This window comes from Megascapheus bottae, chromosome 25, assembly GCF_031878675.1.
Source record: "Megascapheus bottae isolate mThoBot1 chromosome 25, mThoBot2.hap1, whole genome shotgun sequence".
NCBI lineage: Eukaryota > Metazoa > Chordata > Mammalia > Rodentia > Geomyidae > Megascapheus > Megascapheus bottae.
Genome location: NC_143533.1, coordinates 20,760,495 through 20,783,447, shown reverse-complemented (window position 1 = coordinate 20,783,447; position 22,953 = coordinate 20,760,495). Strand labels below are relative to the sequence as shown.

Here is a 22,953-nt window from a genome sequence, read left to right as displayed (position 1 = left end):
TTCTGCTCTAACCTATGATTAGTGCGTGAACACAAAGCTATACATTTGATGGTGGACTTTAATAGCAACATATAGTAAGCTTGAGAAGCTTTTAGCCATTTACTCATTAGTCTTGTCCTTTTATACTTCTTGCTCTTACCTTGATCAAATTTGTGTGGTTAGTCACTGTAGTCTTTGTGGATCAAGACACAAAAATGTATATAAAAGCTGACACTGGCTAGCCACTACCACGGTGTGAACGTGGCTCCTGCACTCAGAGCAGAGCATCATTTGCTCCTTCTGGCTGTCTGCCTAACATAAGGAGTCCCAGCCAGGCTCCTCTTGATGTCTCTTGACATTATTCTAGTGGGTCAGCTCTGGTGGTGAATACCTATAATTACAGCTAGTGGGGAAGCAGAAGCACTAGGGTGATGATCATAAATTTAAGGACAGTCCAAGCCAAGTTACAAAGATCCTATCTCACAAAAACAAAAGGACTGGGGTCATACAGCATTTGCCTAGCATGTGGTAGAGTATTTTCCTAGCATATTTGAGGCTCTGGGTTCAATCTCCAGTAATTTGGAGGGGGGGGGAAGGGGGAGGAATTCTAGCTGGGCATTGGTACTTGCCTGTCAGGAGCTACTCAGGAGGCTAAGCTCTGAGGTCACAGTTCAAAACCGGCTGGGGCAGGAAAGCCCATGAGATTCTCATCTCCAATTAACTACCGAAAAGATGGAACTGGAGAAGTGGTTCAAGTTGTAGAGCACTAGCCTTTGGCAAAATGTTCCTGGATAGTACTGAGGCCCCAAGTTCAAGCCTCAGTACCAGCACCCCCCCACCCCACCCCCACCCTGCAAAAAAAAGCTGGGCGAGGTGGCTCCTACCTGTAATCCTAGCTACTCAGAAGGCTGAGATCTGAGGGTGGCGGTTCAAAGTCAGCCCAGGCACTAAAAAGTCCATGAGACTCTTATCTCCAATTCATCACCAGAAAAGTAGTGCTGTGACTCAAGGGGGTAGGACTGTAGCCTTCAGCTGAAGAACTCGGGGACAGAGCCCAGGCCCAGAGTTCAAGTCCCTCGACTGACCAAAAATTTAAAAAAAAAAAAAAAAGAATCCTCATCTGGGTGTGGTGGTACAGGCCTATCATAGCACCTGGGAGGCTAAAGAAAAAGATCTTAAGTCTGGGGTCATTAATGACTTTTCCCAGCTTGTGCTATAAAGTGAATTCCAAAGAAAATACTATAGTGTTGGTTAACAATGTAGTTAAACCTTATCTGAGTCTCATACTTTTTCTGCAGTCTCCTAGAGCCTGACTTGGCATTCAACCCTGCATTCCTTCAGTGTTTTGTAAAAATCGGAGCCATCCAACACAACATCTGTTAACTTTAGAAGTAATAATACCCTAGCCTTGAGATAGTAACAATCCAGTATAAAGGGATATTACCTATGAACAAAAACTTGAAACTATCAAGTAAGTATTTAAGAGTAAGGTAATATTGGCTTGATTTAGTCAGCAACAAGCTTAGAGATTGCCAGTGTCTGTAGGAATGAAGAAAAAAAAAGTGTGCAATATGTCTCTCAAACAATCAAAATGAATTATGTAGTCCTGAAACATGACTGACTCTGAGCACTGCAGACATGTTAAGGTTACTTATCAGAAAAATGATAGTGACATGGAAATTACAGGAGCTTGTCAGGGGGAAATGTGACAACAGCTTAAAACAAGCTGGGCTGTATTATTTGTTAGGTGCCATTGTGCTGTTTTCAGTGTGCACTTGTTTGAGGCATTGGTTGGTACTGCGGTTTCACTCGGGGCCTCATGTTTGCTAGGCAGGAACTCTACAATACAAGCCATGCCTCTTTGTCTTTATTAGCTTGAGGATAAGGTCTCAGTTTTTACTGGGGCCACTCTAGACCACATTCCTATTTATGCTTCCCATCAAAGCTGGGAAGATAGGTGCATGCCACTGTACTCAGATTTTTATGGGCTGAAATGGCATCTTGTGAACTTTTTGCTCGGATGAGCCACAATCAATGATCCTTCAACCTTAGCCTCCCCAACACCTAAGATTACATGTGTGGACCACTGCACATGGCTATGATTTGAATGGATTTTAACCCAAATCTGAAGCTACAGATAACCTATTCATGCTCAGTTATGGACTGTAAATTTAATGTAATCTTATGCATTTTAATATATGGACGGCCCAGCTAAAATACTTGTTTTCTTTGTTTTTTTGCCACCAGTCCTGTGTTTGAACTCAGGGTCTGGGCACTGTCCTTGGACACTTTTTGCTCAAGGCTAGCACTCTGCCACGTGGGCCACAGAACCACTTCTGGCTATTTCTGAGTATGTGGTCCTGAGGAATTGAACCCAGGGCTTCGTGAATGCTAGGTGAGCACTCTACCACTAGGGTATGCTCCTGGCCCCATGCCAAAATACTTTTAAGCTTAAGGAAGCTAAGCTAACAGCAACTTGAGTGTAAAGTTTGCCTTGCTGTCTTACCATCACTGAAGAGATGCTCTGCTCCAACATACAGCTGTAAAAGCTTTCCCAGCTCATACTGTGTCTGACATTGCTGTGGCATAAGCTTTAAGAGGAAACACACCTGATCCTTCAGCCATGTGACAGGGATGACAGGGAGGACACTGGCAGCTGCGGCGTCAAGCTTGGAAAACAACAGGAACTCAGAGAGTGGTTCACAGAAACAGGAATCAAAACCTCCAAATTTGGGAAAAAGAAAGCTGAGATGTCCCAAAAAATGACCTCCTACTGGGAACTTTCAGTTCCTGAACAGAACCTCAGAAAGGGCTCAGGGCAGTTTCCCACCTTCTATGATTCATGAAGCCCAGCTATAGTCCACTAACTCAGCATTTTCAAGTATATGTTTTAAATCTTCATTTAATGTAAACGACCAATGTAGACTGTATATCTCCCCCTGAGGATCCATGCATGAGTTGAAAAGGTGTATGTACCCTTGTCCTGTTTTTCACAGAGCACTTTGGGATCTAGAAGGCAAAAATGCCAAAAACCCCAAGCAGGACAAAGGTAACTTCTTTCCTCCCCTAAAACTTCATTTTCTTCAAGTTGATAAGTTCATCATGGTGAACAGGCCTGAGGGAAGTAGCTTAAGGTTAAAGCCTACAACTGACTACATAGCTTGGGATTATCTGCTTTTTCCTACTGGGGTTTGAACTCAGGGGCTTGGGCTTGCTAGACAAGCCTTTTACCACTTGAGCTGCTCCTTTTGTCACTTGGATAGAGATTGCCAGAAGTACTAATGAAAGGAAAAAAATATTTTCTTCCTCAGGGACTAAAGCAGTACTGAAAATGCTTCAGGTAATACTGTCTCGTGTACCTCCTCCTCTTCTGTGCACAGCAGAGACAATGCTATCTGATCAACAATCTTTCTCCTATGGAACATGGCTCCAACACCAGGACACTGATCCCAGAAGCTTCTCTCACACAGTGTCTGCACATGGAAACTGATGAGCTATTTTAAGTGAGTCACCGTAACTTCTGCCCTTGCTTCTCCATCTCAGAACAGTGAACTTGAACATAACCACTAGTCCTCTGCTTGCTCAACATAACAAGCCATGCCAGTCTATTTCAGATCAATGAGAAAGAACGCTTTAACTCCAACTTACAGTTTCAAGACTCTTCTGGACCTGCAGAAGTTTAGTTTGGGCATCCTTGTAATTCTTGAAGAACATGCACAGTTCATACATCTCCGTCATCAGTAGTAATGGGGAATCCTTTGAGGAATAGTTTAAAAATAGAAAAGTTTGAAGTTGGTGTTTTCTCAAATGAAAAATGACAAATGGGAGAACATTGAATGTTATCAATAGCTTCCTCCCTTTACTCCCCTTCACAACCTCCCCCCTGACCCCAATTCTGGGGCATGAACTCCGCCTGGGCACTATCCTTGAGCCTCTTTGTGCTCAAGGCTAGCTTTCTACCACTAAGACACAACACCACTAGCAGCTTTTTCTGTGTATGTGGTACTGAGGAATGCAGCCCAGGGCTTCAACACTAAGCCATGCTCTAGCTCCTTACTAGCTTAATGGAATTAAATTATACATGCTAAGTAATTAAAGGAAGTTGCTTTTAGAAAAGAAACAATACTCAAGCCAGGTGTAAATTCCCAATGGACTACACTTAGCAACTTATCTATTCCTGGGAGGTGGGTAGACACATGGTGTCTCTAACAAACACTCTTAGACAATGGGCTCCAGTAACCCACCCTCTGTACTGGTCCCTGTGGCATCAACCAATCCATTCTCTGGCATTCAGTGGGAGCTGCTGCAACAGAGGTCAGGTTTAAATTTAAAAGTATGAATGTAGCCGGGAACAGTAGCTCACGCCTGTAATCCTACTCAGGAGGCTGAGATCTGAGGATCTCGGTTCAAAGCCAGACTAGGCACTAAAGTCCAATTAACTACTAGAAAACAAGAAATAGGGTGGTAGCTCAAGGTGTAGGGCAGTAGCCTTCAGCTGTAGAGCTCAGGTATAATGCCCAGGCCCCAGGGGTAGGGTGGTAGCCTTGAGCTGAAGAGCTCTGGGCCCAGGCCCAGATGGTTCAGGCCCTATGATCCACAAAAAAAAAAAAAAAAAGAAAGAAAAAAGAATTGAAATCAACACCTGCATTATTTCTTTTGTTTTAAGATAGTCTCATTATGTAACCCCAGCTGGCCTTGAACTCATAATCCTGAGTGCTAAAGCATGTGCCACCATAACTGGCTGTCTTTCAATCTTACTTATTTTTCTTGTCAGTTGTGGGGTTTGAACTCTGGGCCTAGGAGAAAAGAATGCTGGAAGTGGCACTGTGGCTCCAGTGGGAGAGTCCTAGTCTTGAGCAAAAGAAGCTTAAGACAGCTCTGGCCCAAAGTTCACACACCATGACTGACCCCACACCCACCCCCCAAAAAATGGTGGCATTTGAATAAAACTTTTTTTGGCAGTGGACAGGAATTAGAAGATAAGGGAAAACTGGGAAAGTTCTACCTTTTTTGGGGGGTGGGGGGGAAGTCCTGGGCTTGAGCTTAGGGCCTGACTATCCTTGGACTTTCTCAAGGGTAGAACTCTACCACTTGAGCCTCAGTACAATTTCTGGCTTTTGTTTTTTTCTATGTATGTGGTACCAAGGAATCAAACCTGGGTCTTCGTGCATGCTAGGCAAGCACTCTACCACTAGGCCAAACTCCTGCCCCCCGCCCCCATTTTTTTAAACATCCCTGAGACTTGAAAACTCAGGACCTGGGAATTGTCCCTAAGCTCTTCAGCTCAAGGCTAGGGCTCTACCACTTCAGCTACAGCTCCACTTCTGGCTTTTTCTGTGTATGTGGTACTGAGCAATTGAACCCAGGCAGGCATTCTACAACTAAGCCACATTCCCAGCCTATTTTTTACATTTTGTAATAAGAATCACCAACTTGAGCCTGAAGATTCTTCCTTCCTAGCTAAGGACTTGAGGCTGTGAGCTCTTTTTGGTGGGGCAGGATAAGGACCACAGTTTAACCACCAGCTGGGCGCAGAAGATCACACTTGTATTTCTAGGTACTCACGAGGCTGAGATCTTAGGATCCCAGTTCAAAGTCAGCGTAGGTATTAAAGAACATGAGACAGTTACCTCCACTAAAAACCAAAAATGGTGCTGTAGCTCAAGGGGTAGGGCAGTAGTCTTGAGCAGAAGAGCTCGGACAACACTCAGGCCCAGAGGACCTCTGTTCAAGAACAGAGTCCAGACCCAGAGTCCAAGCCCCACGACCAACAACAACAACAACAACAACAACAACAAAGCTTGAGCTACAGCAGGCTCAAGTGTAGAGCACAGTGCTCAGACCCCAAGTTCCCCAGGACTAGCCAAAAATTTTTAAAAAATAAAAAATAAATGAAGGCTGGGAATTCAGCCTAGTGGCAGAATGCTTGCTTAGTATACATGAAGACCAGGGTTTGATTCCTTGGTTCTGCATGCATAGAGAAAGCTGGACATGGTAGCTCAAGTGGTGGAGCTCTAACATTGAGAAAATCCAAGGACAGTGCTCGGGCCCTGAGTATAAGCCCCAGGACTGGCAACAAAAAAAATAATAATTTTGAAAAAGTTTCTTCTACTACTTTATCATCTGTTAACTTAAAGTGCAGATTATAGGGCTGGGAGTCTGGCCTAGTGGTAGAGTGTTTGCCTGCATGCACAAAGACCAGGGTTCAATTCCTTGGTTCTGCCTACATAGAAAAAGCCCGAAGTGGTGCTATGGCTCAAGTGGAAGAGCTCTAGCCTTGAGAAAGCTCAAGGACAGTGCTCAGATCCTGAGTTCAAGCCCCAAGACTGGCAAAAAAAAAAAAAAATCCAGGTTATGCAATAATTCTAGCTTCTCAGGAGAATGAGATCTAAGGATTGTGGTTCAAAGACAGTCCATGAAGGAAAGTCTGTGAGGCTCTTATCTCCATTTAAATACCAGGAAGAAAAAAAAAAGCCAGAAGTAGAGCTGTGGCTCATATGGAAGAGCATTTGCTTTCAGCACAAAAGCTCCAAAGCTTGAAATCAAGCCAGAAGACTGGCATTTAAAAAAAAAAAAAAAAGCAGGCCAGTATTAAAGACTATGACCACCTTAAGGAAAAGCTGGAAACCTCGAATGAGAGTTCTGTTCTTCTGCCTTGACAGTAATATTCTCCAGACAATGGCAAGGTCCTCAAGGTCCCACAGATGGTTCTCTATTGAGTCCTGAATATGTCCCATTGTTTCTGCTGCAACACTGTTCTCTACAGAAGTAATGATCCAGACGCAGAGACAAGAAACAGCACTGGCATCCTGTCATTGAACAAGACATTTCCAAAATAAAATAATTTCCTAACAGATGTTAAGCATGACTATTTCTTCTTTAAAACAAGTCACCTCACTTAGCTGAAATGGCTTAAAAAGTTTCCAAAATGATGAAATTGTAATGGACCAAAGACCTATTAGGAAGACTACCCTCCATCTGTCTGCTAACTGAGGGAACATGTGGAATGTCCCCTCTCCTGCTAAAGGTGCTAAGGGCACAGCAGTGGACTGTCCACCAAGCAGGAACCACAATCCTGACGATGTGAACTTCATGAATAGCAAGGCACAAAGAAGTGCCCTCAATGGATCAGAGACCAAGCTGTAGACACAGTGGCCTTGGAGGAGTGCACTGTGCTGTCACCATCACCTGCTTATGGCTGCTTTCCTCTCCCTAACTGCTTCTTTTCCTTCTCTCTGGGTCCTTACTTCAGGCTTTGCCTGCCACTCACCTGGAGACAGGAGGCCAGAACACTGAGGATAGGAGCCTGCTGTTTCACTGCCTCAGCCAGCAGCCGGCGCCAGGAGTCTGGCTCCTCTAAGCACTGGAGAAGAAGTGCAAAGAAATCAGTTGTCTCTTCTTTGTTCTTCTGGAGTTCCTGGGGGGGCTTGTAGACTTGATTGCAGTCCCCTCTAGAGCCGGACACTAATGGCAACTTCTCAAAAGCCAGCCTTAAATGGTCTTGAAGGGCTGGGCTGAAGTACTGAAGAAGTAATTTCACCTAAAATGCATGTTAGATCATTAAAACAAACACTCAATTTTCCATTTCAGCTAAAATATGTTATAGAAAATCAGTCAAAATTATTCTTATTCAAAACTATGGTCAGGCCGGGAGTTTGGCCTAGTGGTTAAAGTGCTTGCCTAGCATGCATGAAGACCCGGGTTCGATTCCTCGGTACCACATACATAGAAAAAAGCTGGAAGTGATGCTGAGGCTCAAGTGGTAGAGTTCTAGCCTTGAGAAAGTCCAAGGATAGGGCTCAGGCCCTGAGCTCAAGCCAGGACTGGCAAAAAAAAAAAAAACCAAACAAACTATGGTCAGTGGTGACCATAAAATTTTACAAAATAATCCGCTGCGTTTCTTTTACAGTAGCATCTCACCGTGTAGCCTGGGCTGACTGTGGTCAAAGCTGGAATCCTCCTACCTCAGCTTCCTGAATGCTCAGACGTGAGCCACTCTACCAGACTGGTTTCCTTTGATTTTGGTGTGCTGGTCATGGGGCTTGAACCTGGGACCTGCATGTTATCTCTAAGCTTTTTTGCTCAAGGGTAGCATTCTACCACATGAGCCAACAGCATCACTTCCAGCTTTTTGGTAATTAATTAGGGATAGAAGTCTCCCTGAGCTAGGCAGGGTGGCTCACACCTGTAATTCTAGCTACTCAGGAAGCTGAGATCTGAGGATCGCAGTTCAAAGCCAGCCCAGGCTCTAAAGACCAAGAGACTCTCATCTCCAATTACCCACCAGAAACTCTGAAGTGGTGCTGTGACTCAAGGGGTAGGGCGGCAGCCTTGAACTGAAGAGCTCAGGGACAGCACCCAGGCCCAGAGTTCAAGCCCCATGCACCCTCCCCTCCCCCCAATAAAGTCTCCCTGGCTTTCCTGCCTAAGCTGACTGAACCACAAGCCTCCTATCTTAGCCTCCCAAGTAGCTAAGTTAATTAGTTAAGTAGCATGAGCCACTGGTGCCCAACTGTTTCATTGTTATTGCTGAGGCTTGAATACAGGGCCTAGACACTGTCCTTGAGCTTTTTCAAGACTAGCACTCTACCACCTGAGCCACAGCAGCACTTCTGGTTTGTTGTGTGTATGTGGTACGGAGGAATTGAACCCAGGGCTTCATGTATGCTAGGTAAGCGCTCTACCACTAGGCCCCTGTCCTTGAGCTTCCTTCAAGGCTAGCACTTTACCACTTGAGCCACAGCACCACTCCCAGCTTTTTTCTAAGTATGTGGTACCAAGGAATTGAACCTGGGTCAGGCCAAACTCACGGCCCAATATTTACTCCTTTTTTATTTTTTTATTTTTTGTCGGTTGTGGGACTTGAACTCTGGGCCTGGGCACTGTCCCTGAGCTCTTCAGCTCAAGGCTTCTGCCCTATCCCTTGAGTCATAGCACTACTTCCTGTTTTTCTAGTGGTTAATTCTAGATAGAGGAGTCTAACGGTCTTCAGTGCTAGGATTGGCTTTGAACTGCCATCCTTAGATCTCAGCCTCCTGAGCAGCTAGGATTGATTACAGGTGTGAGCCACCACCCCCGGATCTATTTACTCTTTTGTAATGTACATATGCTATTACTGGTGCCAAAACTCAAGAGTCTTTCTCACTCAATACCATGGCTGGTGCTCTACCCTGCTAGCCGCACCTCCAGTTCATTTTTTTTTTGTCAGTCCTCGGGCTTGAACTCAGGGCCTGGGCACTGTCCTTGGGCTTTCTCAAGGCTAGCGCTCTACCACTTGAGCCACACAGCACCACATCTTGCTTTTTCTATGTATGTGGTACCGGGGAATCAAATTCGCATCTTAGTACATACTAGGCAAACACTCTACCTCTGTTCCAAACTCCCGGCCCTCCTGTTCAATTTTTGCTGGCTACCTCGAAGTAAGTGTCTCAAATGTGTTTGCCTGGGAAGAAAAACTTAAGATTCTCCAATCTCAACCTGAGCAGTTAGCATTACATTAATGAGTCAAGAGTGCCCAGCATGTTAGTTGGGTGCACTGGCTCACACCTGTAATCCTAGCTGCTCAGGAGGCTAAGATCTGAGGATCAAAGTTCAAAGCCAGCCATGGCACAAGAGGACCTGACTCTCTTATCTCCAATTAACCTCTAGAAAACAGAAGTGGTAGCCCTGCGCTGAAGAGCTCAGGGACAGCACCCAGGCCGAGTTCAAGCCCCATGACCCACAAAAAAAAAAAAAAGTACCCAGGATGTTTGCTTCTTGTAAGTAAATCTGCATAGTCAGCCACAGAAACTCAGGCTCATAGACCATACCACAACTCAGTAAAAATAACTGTTAACTCAAACAAGAGTTGTGTCTACGTAACAGAAAGAACAGTACTTCTGAAAAGTATTCCAACTTCTTGAGTAGTTGCCAATGATAATGGTTTACCTCTTCTGGGTGGTAGTTATGTTGTTGGCTGTGAACAATGAACTGTAGCCAATCATTTGCCTTGGCACATTCTCTAAGGTAAGACGTGCTCAGTTTCATATTATGGAGCCTGCAGAACTGTACCACTAGTGCCCACTGGTTGCTAGACTCACTGGATAACCTACAATTAGAATTAAGGATAGGGTGATAGAGATAAAGATGTTATAAAAATATGGCTCTAGTTTAAAACTGGAAAATCAGTATTAGTCATAATATATTCTCTAAAAGCTTTTCAACCAGGGACTGGATAGGAAAAGAGTGTATGTTTTTGGCAGGACTTACTTAGTAGATGGGATTCAATCCCCAGTGCTACAAATAAATAAATAAAATAACAAAAACTTGTAGTGCTGGTCCTGAGGCTTCAACTCAAGGGCCGGGCGCTGTCCTTAAGTTTTCTCCTCAAAGGTAAAATTCAACCACTTTGAGCCACACTTCTACTTCAAGCTTTTTTTTGTCCTTACTTGGAAATCAGATTTTCACAAGACTTTTCTGCTCATGCTGGCTATGAACTGCAATCCTCGGATCTCAGCCTCCTGAGTAGCTAGAAATTCAGGCCATTACCACATGGCTCACATATTTTGGGGCGGGGGGTGTTTTTAAATAAAAAGCCTTTAAGGGGGGCCAGGAGTTTGGCCTAGTGGTAGAGTGCTTGCCTAGCATGCATGAAGACCCGAGTTCGATTCCTCGGTACCATATACATAGAAAAAAGCTGGAAGTGGTGCTGAGGCTTGAGTGGTAAAGCTCTAGCCTTGAGAAAACCCAAGGACAGTGCCCATGCCCTGAGCTCAAGCCCAGGACTGGCAAAAAAAAAAAAAAAAAAGAGCCTTTAAGGGATCAGGAGTTTGGCCTAGGTAGAGTGCCTGCCTAGCATGCACGAAGACCTGGGTTCGATCCTTGGGTACCACATACATAGAAAAAAAGCCAGAAGTGGTACTGGGGCTCAAGTGGTAAAGGGCTTGCCCTGAGAAAGCCAAGGACAGTGCTCAGTCCTTGAGCTCAAGCCCAGGACTTGCAAAAAACAAAAACAAAAACACAGCCCTTTAACAAAAACAAATATTTGTTAAGGTGTTTTGAAAAAAAAAATAAACTCTTGCTTTTAGAGCAGAATAGTCTTATCTGTCATAGTTCACATATCCCCTAAATCATTAAACAAGTACATAGTCTAGCTTGAATCCTCCCTGAACTGCCAGGGGCGGGAGAGGGGGAGAGTCAAACTCTGTAATACTTCATTCAATTCTGTGACTCCCTTTATAAAGTATCTTCCCTGGCAGGTACCCAGGCTTCCTCCTAGAAGAACAAAAGTCCTGCTGCAGTGACAGGAGTGTGTTCTCAGAGACAGAGCAAACAGAGAAGGCAGGCATGAATGTGCTTTTGTACACAGGTATTATCAGTTGGTAATAAGAAGGACATTACTTAAATTTGAGAGCCATTCCACATTTTCTGCAACATATAATTCTTGAAACCTTCTCTGACCTGCAGAACTAGCAGAGATGGCAAAGTTCTTGACAATCTCTAGATAGGGAATCACTACTGGCAAGATGCAACTAGGTATCATTCTCCGTTTCTTCAGTGTATAATGGGTAAGACTAGACCTACAGAGATCTTGGTAAAAATTACCAGATGCATTAGCAGGAAGACTACACCAAGGCTGGCACAAGAGGCTTACTCTGTAAGATGTTGTGACTGCATTGACAAACCTCTTTATTTCCTGCTGTTGAATACTGTTCCAAGTGCCTTCTTCTAAGAGAATAAGCAATTCTTCTGTGGTTGCCTTTTCATGATCTGCCAGTTTATTTAGTTTTTCAGCTTTAAGAAACACAAACAACAACAACAAAACATGAGTGAGGCACAGTGGTGTACTCTTGTAGTCTGGGTTTCTCAGGAAGCTTGGACAGTGAATCATCTCAGCCTAGACGCTGAAGGCCAGCCTAACCAACATAATGAGATCCCATTTCAAAAAAGAAAATAATCCAAGACAGGCACTAGTGGCTCATGCCTGTAATCCTACCTACTCAGGAGGCTACGATCCTGAGGATTAAGGCTTAAAGCCAGTCCAGGCAGAAAAGTCCATGGTTCTCTTATCTTCTATTTTTCTGGTACGAAAAACAGAAATGGAGCTGTGGCTCAAAGAGAGAAGAGCACTAGCAAAATATTTCCAGGACAACCCCTAGGCCCTGAGTTTAAGTCCCACACAGACAAAACAAGTAAATATATTTATATATATGTGTGTGTACACATATATACATATATGTACATATATACACATGCACACACATATATGCATACACACATATATATACACATACATAGTATATATGCAGTCAAAAGAAAACATCAAAATATGAGCCTTTTTTTTTTTTTGGCCAGTCCGGGCTTAAGCTCAGGGCCTGAGCCCTGTCCTTGGATTTTCTCAAGGCTAGAACTCTACCACTTGAGCCTCAGCACCACTCCCAGCTCTTTTCTATGTATGTGGTACCGAAGAATCGAACCCGGGTCTTTGTGCATGCTAGGCAAGCACTCTACCACTAGGCCAAACTCCCGGGCCAAAACATTAGCTTTTTTATTTGAAAATTGTGGCTCAGGGTCACTTGAACGTCAAGTACCCAAAAAAGTGCAAAAAGAGCATACTGAAAAAAAATGAAACAGGAAAATAATTTTCTCCCCATGGCTCACAGTTCAAGAGAGCTTCAGATCTATTGCCCTTTTCCAAACAAACGAAGCTGTATAAAAAGAAAGTGCCATACCTAAAGACTCTCTGGTAATGGTGAACTGAGCTGCTTCATTTCTACACCTGTAGCCCAGAATTATATTTGCCACTTTCATGTCAACTCTGAGCTTGAAACTGTCAAGACCAAGCAATTCTAAGAAACAAATGCAGGCAGCTCCTACTGAAGGTATGTGGAAGGAGGAGAGCCCTAACATATAGACTTCCTTGCCTGCTTGCTGGATCCTGAAAAGGAAATCAAAACGTTATCAGTAGATTAAAACTTATTCTCACCAAGGAAAGAAGTTACATCAATGATATACAGAGTACCAGATAGGATTTTCCATTCCCTTCCCCTTCTTTTTTGTACATATGCATTAGGGTTCCAAGTAGCTGCCTACATTCCCATAGATTTGTCTTCTCTTAATGACCTACTCAGTATAAATTATTCCAGCTTCCAATTTCACACAGAAAACATGGAAGAGAATTGCAAAAGGACTGCCACTATATCTTAATTATGATTAAGAACACAAACAACAGAGAAACTAAAGACCACTTAAAAAAGTGTGATTTTTTTTGGGTGGGGGAGGGTGGGTCATGGGGCTTGACCTGTGGGCCAGGGCCCTGTACCAGAGCTCCTCAGCTCAAGGCTACCACCCTACCCCTGGGCCTGGGCGTTGTCCCTGAGATTTTCAGCTCAATGCTACCGCCCTATCCCGAGCCACAGCCCAACTCCCAGGTTTCTAGCAATTAACTGGAGATAAAGAGTCTCAGGTCCTTTTGTGCCCGAAGACTGGCTTTGAACCAGGATCCTCAGATCTCAGCCTCCAGTGTAGCTAGGATTACAGATGTGAGCCACTGGGCACCTGGCTCACTGATTATTTTAAAGGACTCATCAACCAAAATATACACCTTAATTGTGCAGGAAGTTTCCTGAAAAGATTTCCAAGACCTCGGGGGTGCAAGTGGCCTTGTGGAAAGCCAAAGAACAGTGCTCAAACACTGCGTTCAAGCCCCAGGAGTGGCAAAAAAAATAAAAATAAAAATAACAAAGCTTGGCACCTGTGGACACCTGTAATCCCAGGTACTCAGGTGGCTGAGACCTGAGATCATGGATGAAAACTGGCCCAGGTAGGAAAGTCTGCGAGACTTTATCTCCATTTAACCACCAGAAAACTGGAAGTGACACTGTAGCTCAAGTAGTGGGGTGCTAATCTTGAGGAAAAGAGCTCAAAACAGTGCCCAGGCCCCACAAGCAACAATAACAACAACAATTTACGTAAATAAAAAAAAATCCTAAATGCAAAGTTTATGTTCCATTACAACTAGCTGCAATCAGACAGCTCTGCCCTTTTTAGGGTGTGTACCAGTACTAGGGTTTGAATTTAGGGCTTTAGCATTTTTCTCAAGGCTCTACCATTTGAGCCACAACTTCATTTCTGGCTCTTTGGTAGACTGGATATAAGAGTCTCATAGATTTTCCTGCACTGGCCTGCTTTGAGTTTAGGACTGTACACACGAGCCACTAGTGCCCAGCCAGATAGGCTTTTTGGTAAGCGCACAATTAACTCATGCACCAATGGCTCGTGCCTGTAATCTTAGCATAGGCATGAAAATCTACCAGACTCCATTTCCAAAAGAACCAGCAAAAAGTTGGGCTGGGTATGTGGTTCAAGTGATAAGCTCTACTCAGGCCAAGCCAAGTAGGAAAGAGCCTTGAGTTCAAACTTTAGTACTAACAAATAAAAAAGAAAAAAAGTACAATTACATTTTCAAATACTTACAGTTGTTTGGGAGTCTTGCTCTTGACTAATTCCTGGACCAGAAAAGTACCAAAGGCAAAAGATGGGCGTCCATGATATAAATAATAAGTAAAATTCAGACGTTCCATTATAGCATATTTATTCACCAGCTCAGGGCTAGAGAAATGAGGGAGATGATTCAGTGTGTCTGGGGAAGAGAATGAAGCAGTGTTACTTCACTGTACTTCATGATACCAGATGTGCATGTAGGAAGATGAACTCTCCATGGTAAAAGAAAATTGGTTGCTGTAATCATTTTATGCTACTATTACACTTTGCATAACAAAGTGTAACTAGCCAAAACAGTTTTATTTTACCTCAGTGTACAGACTTTAGTTCTCATTTTTATGGGTAATTACTATTAAAATGAAGATGTTCCAAAGTTGCACAAAACATTCAAGCCTCTTCAACATTAAATCTACTTGTAATTTTATTTGTTTTTGCTTTTATTTGCTTTCTTTTTCCCAGATTCTCTTAGGATCCACAATTCTCTCTGCAAAGTAGTCTGTCTTCTCATTTCTAGATTTTTTTCACCTCATATGTAAACTGAATGCACTGAGTTGGAAAAATCTCTGATGAAGATAGGCTGATATGCTGCATGATTTTTAAATGGTAACGGAATCTTCCTCCTACCAGAATTTGTAGTTTTGTTGGGTCTGATCCACTGCTGGTGGAACAAAGGTTAATGATTACTGCAGGTGTGCAAGGAATTCTGGCTGAAAAGTGTTACATCTGTTAGAGATGACAATGTGTGAGAATCCTTAGTCTCTGGTACATCCCGAAACCCACAAAGCAGAATTTACTAGAGGGAAGACAGCCAGGTGCAATGGCTCCCACCTGTAATCCTAGCTACTCAGGAAGTTGAGATCTGAGGATCCATGTTCACAACCAGCCTGGGCATTAAAGACCCTGAGACTCTTATCTCCAATTAATCACTAGAAAATGGGAAATGGGGCTGTGGATCCTGGGGTAGGATGGAAGCCTTGAGCTGAAGAACTCAGGGACAGTGCCAGGCCCAGAGTTCAATCCCCATGACCCACAAAAAAAAAAAAAAAGAGTAAAGACCAAGCAGAGAACATGCCTTGTCATGTTCTGAGCAAAGCATTCAAGTTCCTGAAGGGGCAAAATGCCAGCTCAGTGATGGGGTTGAAGCCATTTTAACAGGACAGGGGATTCTGTCCTGTATCTGATAAACACAGGACAGCAATGTGTGGTGCCAATGGCGCTTATTTTGTGAGAGCTTTACAAATGTCTCCTCTCATTTCATTCTCTCAGTACCATGTAAGGTGAGCACTGTGTTATTAATCTTATTTCAGAGAAGTGACAAAAGGTCAAATCCAAAGGCCATACAACTATTATTTAGCAGAGCTAGAATTTAATATCAACACCAAAAGTAATAACCTTTATGATACTAGTTGCAAAAAAAGGGGGGGGGGGCAGGCACCCTGGCTCACGCCTGTAATCTTAGCTACTCAGGAGGCTGAGATCTGAGGATCAAGGTTCAAAGCCAGCTGGGGCACAAAAGGACCCGAGATTCTTTTTTTTTTTTTTTTTTTTTTTGCCAGTCCTGGGCTTGAGCTCAGGGCCTGAGCACTGTCCTTGGACTTTCTCAAGGCTAGAGCCCTACCACTTGAGCTTCAGCACCACTTCCGGCTTTTATCTATGTAGGTGGTACCGAGGAATCGAACCCAGGTCTTCATGCATGCTAGGCAAGCACTTTAACCACTAGGCCAAACTCCCGGCCCAGGACCCAAGATTCTTATCTCTAATTAACCTCTAGAAAACAGAAGTGGGGCTTGGCTCAAGAGTAGAGCAGTAGCCTTGAGCTAAACAGCTCTGGGACAATGCCTAGGCCCAGGGTTAGGGTAGTAGCCTTGAGCTGAAGTGCTCAGGGACAGCCCCCAGGCAGAGTTCAAGCCCCTTAACTCACAAAAAAAAAAAAAAAAATGGGGGGGGGGATTTTTTAGAAAGGGAATGAAATACAAGCAAGTACATATTTATATTTGCCATACAGCTCTAGAAACCTAACACATCTACTTTCAATTCACAACACATGTTTACCACTGAAATGTGCTTTTCTGTTTAAAAGAGAAGCACTGGGGGGAAAAAAAGATTGGCTTTATGTTTATTAATACCTATCTTCCAAACTACTAAAATGTTCTCAGGTAAAAAGTGTTCATAACAACTTACCTCCTATTGCTAGTGTGTTGGAAGACTGCCAGCCAAACAACCTACCAGGATCAAATGGCAATAAGGACTGAAAATGAAAAAGAGAGTTAGAACTCACCCAAAAATAAATGAAAAGCCGGGTGCCCTGGCTCATGGCTCATGGCGCATACCTGTAAATCTAGCTACTCAGAAGGCTGAGATCTGAAGATCTGGTTCAAAGCCAGCCCAGGCACTAAAAAGTCCATGATAGTCTTATCTCCAATTAACCTCTAAAAAACAAGACCTGGGGCTTGGCTCAAGGACAGGGTGGTAGCCTTGAGCTTAAGAGCTTAGGGACAGCTCCCAGGGTTCATGACCCACCAAAAAAAAAAAAAAAAAAAAAGACAAGACTTTCTACCTTTAAAGAATTACAGAGCATATAATAATGAGTGTATCAGAGGAGAAAAAACCAGGCTTTAAGAAATCTCTTTAAAATAAGCAAAGTTATAGGCTGTGTGCAATTATCATACCTACAGTCTGCTTTACCACGTATAAATAATGCTCTATGCGAAATGTCCACCATTTACAAGATGCATATGAAAACTGACTTCCCAAACAGAGTACCTGAATGAGATGATAGAGTGTTATATCAGGTGGGAGAACACTAGAAGTACACTGTGGGAAGAGAGCAGTTTTGAGCTTTGGGTAAGGAGTTAAGGCCATCTTCAGTAGCTGGGGATCCACTTTCTTTAAATAGCTCTCATTTTCTTCATTCTGAACAACCTATGCAAAAAGATTAGACATAATGTTTAAACAGTAAATATTTTTTAAGCTTTACAAATTAGTTACCAGCAGAGGTGACTCCTATTGGAGTAGTACCAGATTAACAGTTCAAAGACTATGTGATTTTGGACTACATATTTAATATCAAGCCTCAGTTTCCTTTTGAACAAAATTAGGAGATGAAAGAGCTTATCAGTTGTCTTCAAACAATATGTTTTTGACAAAAGATTACTAAAACTAATAGATGATTCCTGGGCCCTTCCTCCTCAGGTCTAATGTGATTTTGTAAGTCTTAATTTCTGACAGATGATTAAAACCAAATCTAAGACAGATTATATCAACACCAGCCTGGCAGAATGAAACTTTTCAAGAATAGATGAATAGTACACTCAGGTTTCCTTTAACCAAGCACATTTCAAAAAGCAAAAAGAAGCACTTTTCCACTAAGTACCTCAAAAGAATTGATTTGAGTAGCTACAGATTATGCTTTATTTTTTATCTCTCTAAAAAAAGAGAATAATTCCTAACCACAATAAATCTAAAATATACTTATGCCTAGAAGTAACCAGACCCTGATTCTGATCCTATCCTATAAACAAACCTGGAGCTACAGAAAACATACTAATGGGGGGGGGGGGAATCTATGTAATGCACTAGCTCCCTAGCCAATTAGCATGTAAAAATGTTTAATATTCATTTTATGCTCTTCAACCCATTGAAATACGTCAGTGGTTATATTTAATATCAAGTGAGAGCTATACACAATATATATTTCTGCTGAACATAAAATCAGTTCTATTTTGTCATAATACATAAAAGTGCTATCCATACCTGGCTGACCCCCCCAGGAGCATACATTGTAGTAGCAAGGGCCAGGAGGGTATGCCCTTCCAGTAGCATACTGCTTACACTGGCCTGATTGGTGGGAATCAAAATCTGAGCATTTGCAAGGCTAGCCTGGAAGATCAGTTTGGGATCTGGAAAATAAAAAGGGTATTTTTTGTTTCCTTAAAAGGGATAAATACTAAATTAAAGGATACATTGTTTTAAGAATGGAAAATCATTTTTTAACTATCTACCATAAAAAAAAAAAAAAAAAACTAAGTTCAAAAGCAAAAGAAGGGCCGGGAGTTTGGCCTAGTGGTAGAGTGCTTTCCCTAGCATGCACGAAGACCCAGGTTCGATTCCTTGGTACCACATACATAGAAAAGCCAGAAGTGGTGCTGTGGCTAAAGTGGCAGAACTCTAGCCTTGAGGAAAAAGCCCAAGGACAGTGCTCAGGCCCTGAGATCAAACCCCAGCACTGGCAAAATAAAAAATAAGAAGGCAATAGAAAACTATCATAAAGGAAAAATTGATGTTTAAAAAAAAGGGGCTAGAAAGGTGGCTTAGTGGTCGAATTGGTAAAGTGTTTACATAGCACATATGAAGTCCTGGATTCGGTTCCTCTCAGTATCACATAGTAGAAAAAACCGGAAGTGGCACTATGGCTCAAGTGGTAGAGTACTAGCCTTGAGCAAAAAGCAGCACAGGGACAGCCAGGCCTGATTTCAAGCCCCAGGACTGGCAAAGAATAAAAATTACAACAAATGACAATTTCAGGAAGTAAATATCTCAACAAGGAGTTCATACAAATTAATGTCAAAAAACACTAACAGAAAAATGGACAAAAGCAATAACCAATTTCAAGGAAGGAAATACAAAATGCCTAACTCAAAAGTACTGAGTTCAACTGGACACGGTGGTTCACACCTATAATCCTAGCTATTCAGGAGGCTGAGATATGAGGATCAAGGTTCAAAGCCAGCCTGGGCACAAAAGACCATGAAACTTTTTTTTTTGCCAGTCCTGGGCTTGAGCTCAGGGCCTGAGCACTGTCCTTGGACTTTCTCAAGGCTAGAGCTCTACCACTTGAGCCTCAGCACCACTTCCGGCTTTTTTCTATGTATGTGGTATCGAGGAATCGAACCCAGGTCTTCATGCATGCTAGGCAAGCACTTTAACCACTAGGCCAAACTCCCGGCCCAGACCATGAAACTCTTATGTCCAATTAATCACTAGAAAAATGGGAAGTGGAACTGTGGCTCCAGAGGTGGGGTAGGAAGTAGCCTTGAGCTGAAGAGCTCAGGGACAACAGGTACAGAGATAAGGCAGTAGCCTTGAGCTCAGGGACAAGGCTCAGGCATGAGGAAAAACAGTTTGATGCCATGAATGAGTTATCAAATCAGCTAAAATTTTTAACATCAGCAAAATTCTGAGAAGCAAATGCTTTTTTCTGACTGTAAACAGAACACGGCTCTCAGAAGCTATGTCACAGGGACAAAGCAATCCCATATATTTCTTTTCATTCCATCTGGAGCTCCTAAATAAAAAGATTCAGGGGGTATATGCTTAGCAAATGAGAGGTCGTTGGCTTCGTACCCCACAGAGTAAAGCAAACCAATATAAATAATATATTCCTAATAGCAAGGCAGTAATGGCTTACACCTGTAATTCTAGCTATTCAAAAAGCTGAGAATGCAGGGAGCAGTGGCTCACACCTGTAATCCTAGCTACTCAGAAGGCTGAGATCTGAGGATTGCATTCAAAGCTAGCCTGGGCACTACAAGTGACACTCTCAGGCCAGGAGTTTGGCCTAGTAGTAGAGTGCTTGCCTAGCATGCACGGAGACCTGGGTTCAATTCCTCAGTACCAAACACATAGAAAAAAGCCAGAAATGGTGCTGTGGCTCACATGGTAGAATTCTAGCCTTGAGAAAACCTGAGGACAGTGCTCAGGCCCTGAGCTCAAAGCCCACGACTAGCAAAAAAAAAAAACAAAAAACAAAAGCTGAGAGCTATGGATCACAGTTCAAAGCCAGCACAGGCAGGAAAATCTCAGATTATTTTCTATTAACCATCAGAAAACCGGAAATGGCACTGTGGTTCAGGGATCTTGTCCAGGCCCTGAGTTCAAGCCCCACAACCAAAAAAAAAAGCTTCCTAAGAAGCACTAGGTAGAGAAACTTGCCAAGAGAGGCTGAGGCAGGAAAAGGGGATATAACATAACTCACAAGCTCTCAGCTTCAAATCTGGCTTTTTTTTGGTGGTAAAAGGCTAATATTTGGTCTTCTGTTTTGTAAGTATGAGCCTGGATTGCTGTCAGATGTAAGACTATAGTCATACAATTTAAAGAGTACAGTTACACACCATTGAGTACATCTGTTACCTAAACAAAAATTTTTGAATGCAGTACATTCATACCTGTTAAATTGCTGGAAACTTGCCGACACTGGACTAAAAATTCAAACCAAGGATGAGCTTCATGTAATTCTTTCTTTTCCAAACAAGGACAATTTTCAGGACTAAGTCTATATTAAAAAAAAAAAAAAAAAAAGCAAAAGCAAAAAATACTTCTCTGGTACTTGTTTGTTAAACTTGTCATTTAAAATAGGATGTAAACGGGCCGGGAGTTTGGCCTAGTGGTTAAAGTGCTTGCCTAGCATGCATGAAGACCGGGGTTCGATTCCTTGGCACCACATACATACAAAAAAGCCGGAAATGGTGCTAAGGCTCAAGTGGTAGAGCTCTAGCCTTGAGAAAGTCCAAGGACAGTGCTCAGGCCCTGAGCTCAAGCCCAGGACTGGCAAAAAAAAAAAAAAAAAATAGGATGTAAACATAAGCTATATAATGAATGATTGTTGTTCTTAAGGTACTATGTTATGTCTCATCACTTTTGCTGTCCCTTGGTTATCTCATATAGTTACACTATCTCACTTTGTTACCTGATATATTGGATATATTTGTTATCTGAAATTGGATAGGGAACGGGGAAAAACAAGATGAGGGGTGGGGGGGGGGAAATGGGGACCAAGACATGTGAAAGGGTATCAATGTATGGGAATTAATGCACCATCTATCTGGCAAATATCATATAACCCTTCTATTAATTACAATAAAAAATATATGAAAAAAATACTTCTCTGGTAACATACAGGATATGACAGAATTAAAACTTGTTTGCTCAGAGATAACTAGCTTTAAAAAATGAATCTTGGCACTCAGGAGGCTGATAAAGGAGAATCATGAAATACATAGTAAGAACCTCTCTCAAAACAACAAAAGAAGCCAGGCACAGTGGCTCACATCTGTAATCCTAGCTACTCAGGAGGCTGAGATCTGAGGATCAAGGTTCAAAGCCAGCTGGAGCACAAAAGGACCTGAGACTCTTATCTCTAGTTAACCTCTAGAAAATGGGAAGTGGGGCTTGGCTCAAGGGTATGGTGGTAGCCTTGAGCGAGGAGCCCAAGGATAGCTCCCAGGTCAAGTTCAAGACCTCCCTCCCAAAAAAGAACATAGAACTAGAGGTGTGGCTCAAGTGGTAGAGTACCATTTGAGCAAATGCAAGGCCCTGAGCTCAGTTCTCAGTACTAACAAAGTAAGTAGTATTCTCATATGAATGCTAACAGTTTCCTAAAGAAAGTAGAAAGTATGAAGGGTCAGTTTTCCGTACTCACTTGTAATAGTCAAGATAGACATAAAGTAGATGCTGCAGACCATGCTCCAAACAGTAGCAAATGAACTGAGAGTGGAAATCCCAACCTTCTTTGGACTGGTAGTTTTGAACAGGGAGTGAATCTTGTATTATACCCCCAATACGGCTCAGTCTTAGGAGGAGGAGTTCAAAGTCATGCAGTTCAGATGGAAGAAAAATCCCATTCCTGTGAGGCAGTTCAAGTGTAAGTTGAAAAGTTAATAGGTTCAGAAGACATCAAATGGTGTCTATTATTTAACATTCAGGAACTATTTACAAATTAAGGTTGCCTTTTTTTTTTTTTTGCCAGTTGTGGGGCTTGAACTCAGGGCCTGAGCACTGTCCTTGGACTTTTCTCAAGGCTAGAGCTCTACCCTTGAGTCACAGCACCACTTCCAGCTTTTTTCTATGTATATGGTGCTGAGGAATCGAACCCAGGTCTTCGTGCATGCTAGGCAAGCACTCTACCCTAGGCCAAACTCCCAGCCCTAAGGTTGCCATTTTTAACTCTATAAATATGCTCTTTTTTTTTTTCTGGTTCCCTGTATAGGTTCATTATGATTTCATTAGAGGTAGCAATTAGAGTCTCAAGTTACCTTTGGTATGTGGCTATTTCAAAACCCTAAACTACACTCACCATCTCCTGGCTGTCTTTATCCTTCCCCCTCCCTCACTGTCCAAACCAGTATGGCAAGTGTAGTTAACTCTGAATCTGAATTTTCTATAAGCACTGAAAAATTCACCAAAATTTCCTCTGCAGTTCCACATCATGCAAAGAACAATACATACAGTGATAATATGGAGAAGAGTGAAGATAATCACCAAGATAACTCCTAGTGGAGGGTCCTCCTCTTAGTTCTAACCATTTGTTCCTTATAGCCTTACTGACAACACTTTTACATCAATACACACAGAATGTTTTGGGAAGAACTATATTTAGAATCTATATTTAAGAGCCTATTCCCCACCACTTAGTGTTAAATTATGCAGATAACTTGAAAACATCAGTTCAAGACAACTTTAAACAAGTCTAAACTTGCTAATAGGAAATTATACCTA

The 22,953-nt window shown here is 42.6% G+C and overlaps 1 protein-coding gene across 3 annotated transcripts in view; it reads right to left on the bottom strand.

The window, feature by feature from the left end:
- Nucleotides 1-22,953, bottom strand: part of Spg11 (SPG11 vesicle trafficking associated, spatacsin) — a 55,184-nt gene that overhangs the window by 12,303 nt on the left and 19,928 nt on the right. For all 3 annotated transcript variants that reach the window (XM_090318447.1, XM_090318445.1, XM_090318446.1), the window contains exons 16-28: nt 21,878-22,081; nt 20,625-20,731; nt 18,214-18,359; nt 17,224-17,382; nt 16,642-16,708; nt 14,434-14,599; nt 12,690-12,895; nt 11,643-11,751; nt 9,907-10,066; nt 7,250-7,519; nt 6,588-6,788; nt 3,628-3,735; nt 2,486-2,648 (exon numbers count right to left, since the gene is read on the bottom strand). In XM_090318447.1, coding sequence (XP_090174573.1) covers nt 2,486-2,648; nt 3,628-3,735; nt 6,588-6,788; nt 7,250-7,519; nt 9,907-10,066; nt 11,643-11,751; nt 12,690-12,895; nt 14,434-14,599; nt 16,642-16,708; nt 17,224-17,382; nt 18,214-18,359; nt 20,625-20,731; nt 21,878-22,081 — 2,066 coding nt within the window. The remainder of the gene's footprint in view (nt 1-2,485; nt 2,649-3,627; nt 3,736-6,587; nt 6,789-7,249; nt 7,520-9,906; nt 10,067-11,642; nt 11,752-12,689; nt 12,896-14,433; nt 14,600-16,641; nt 16,709-17,223; nt 17,383-18,213; nt 18,360-20,624; nt 20,732-21,877; nt 22,082-22,953) is intronic.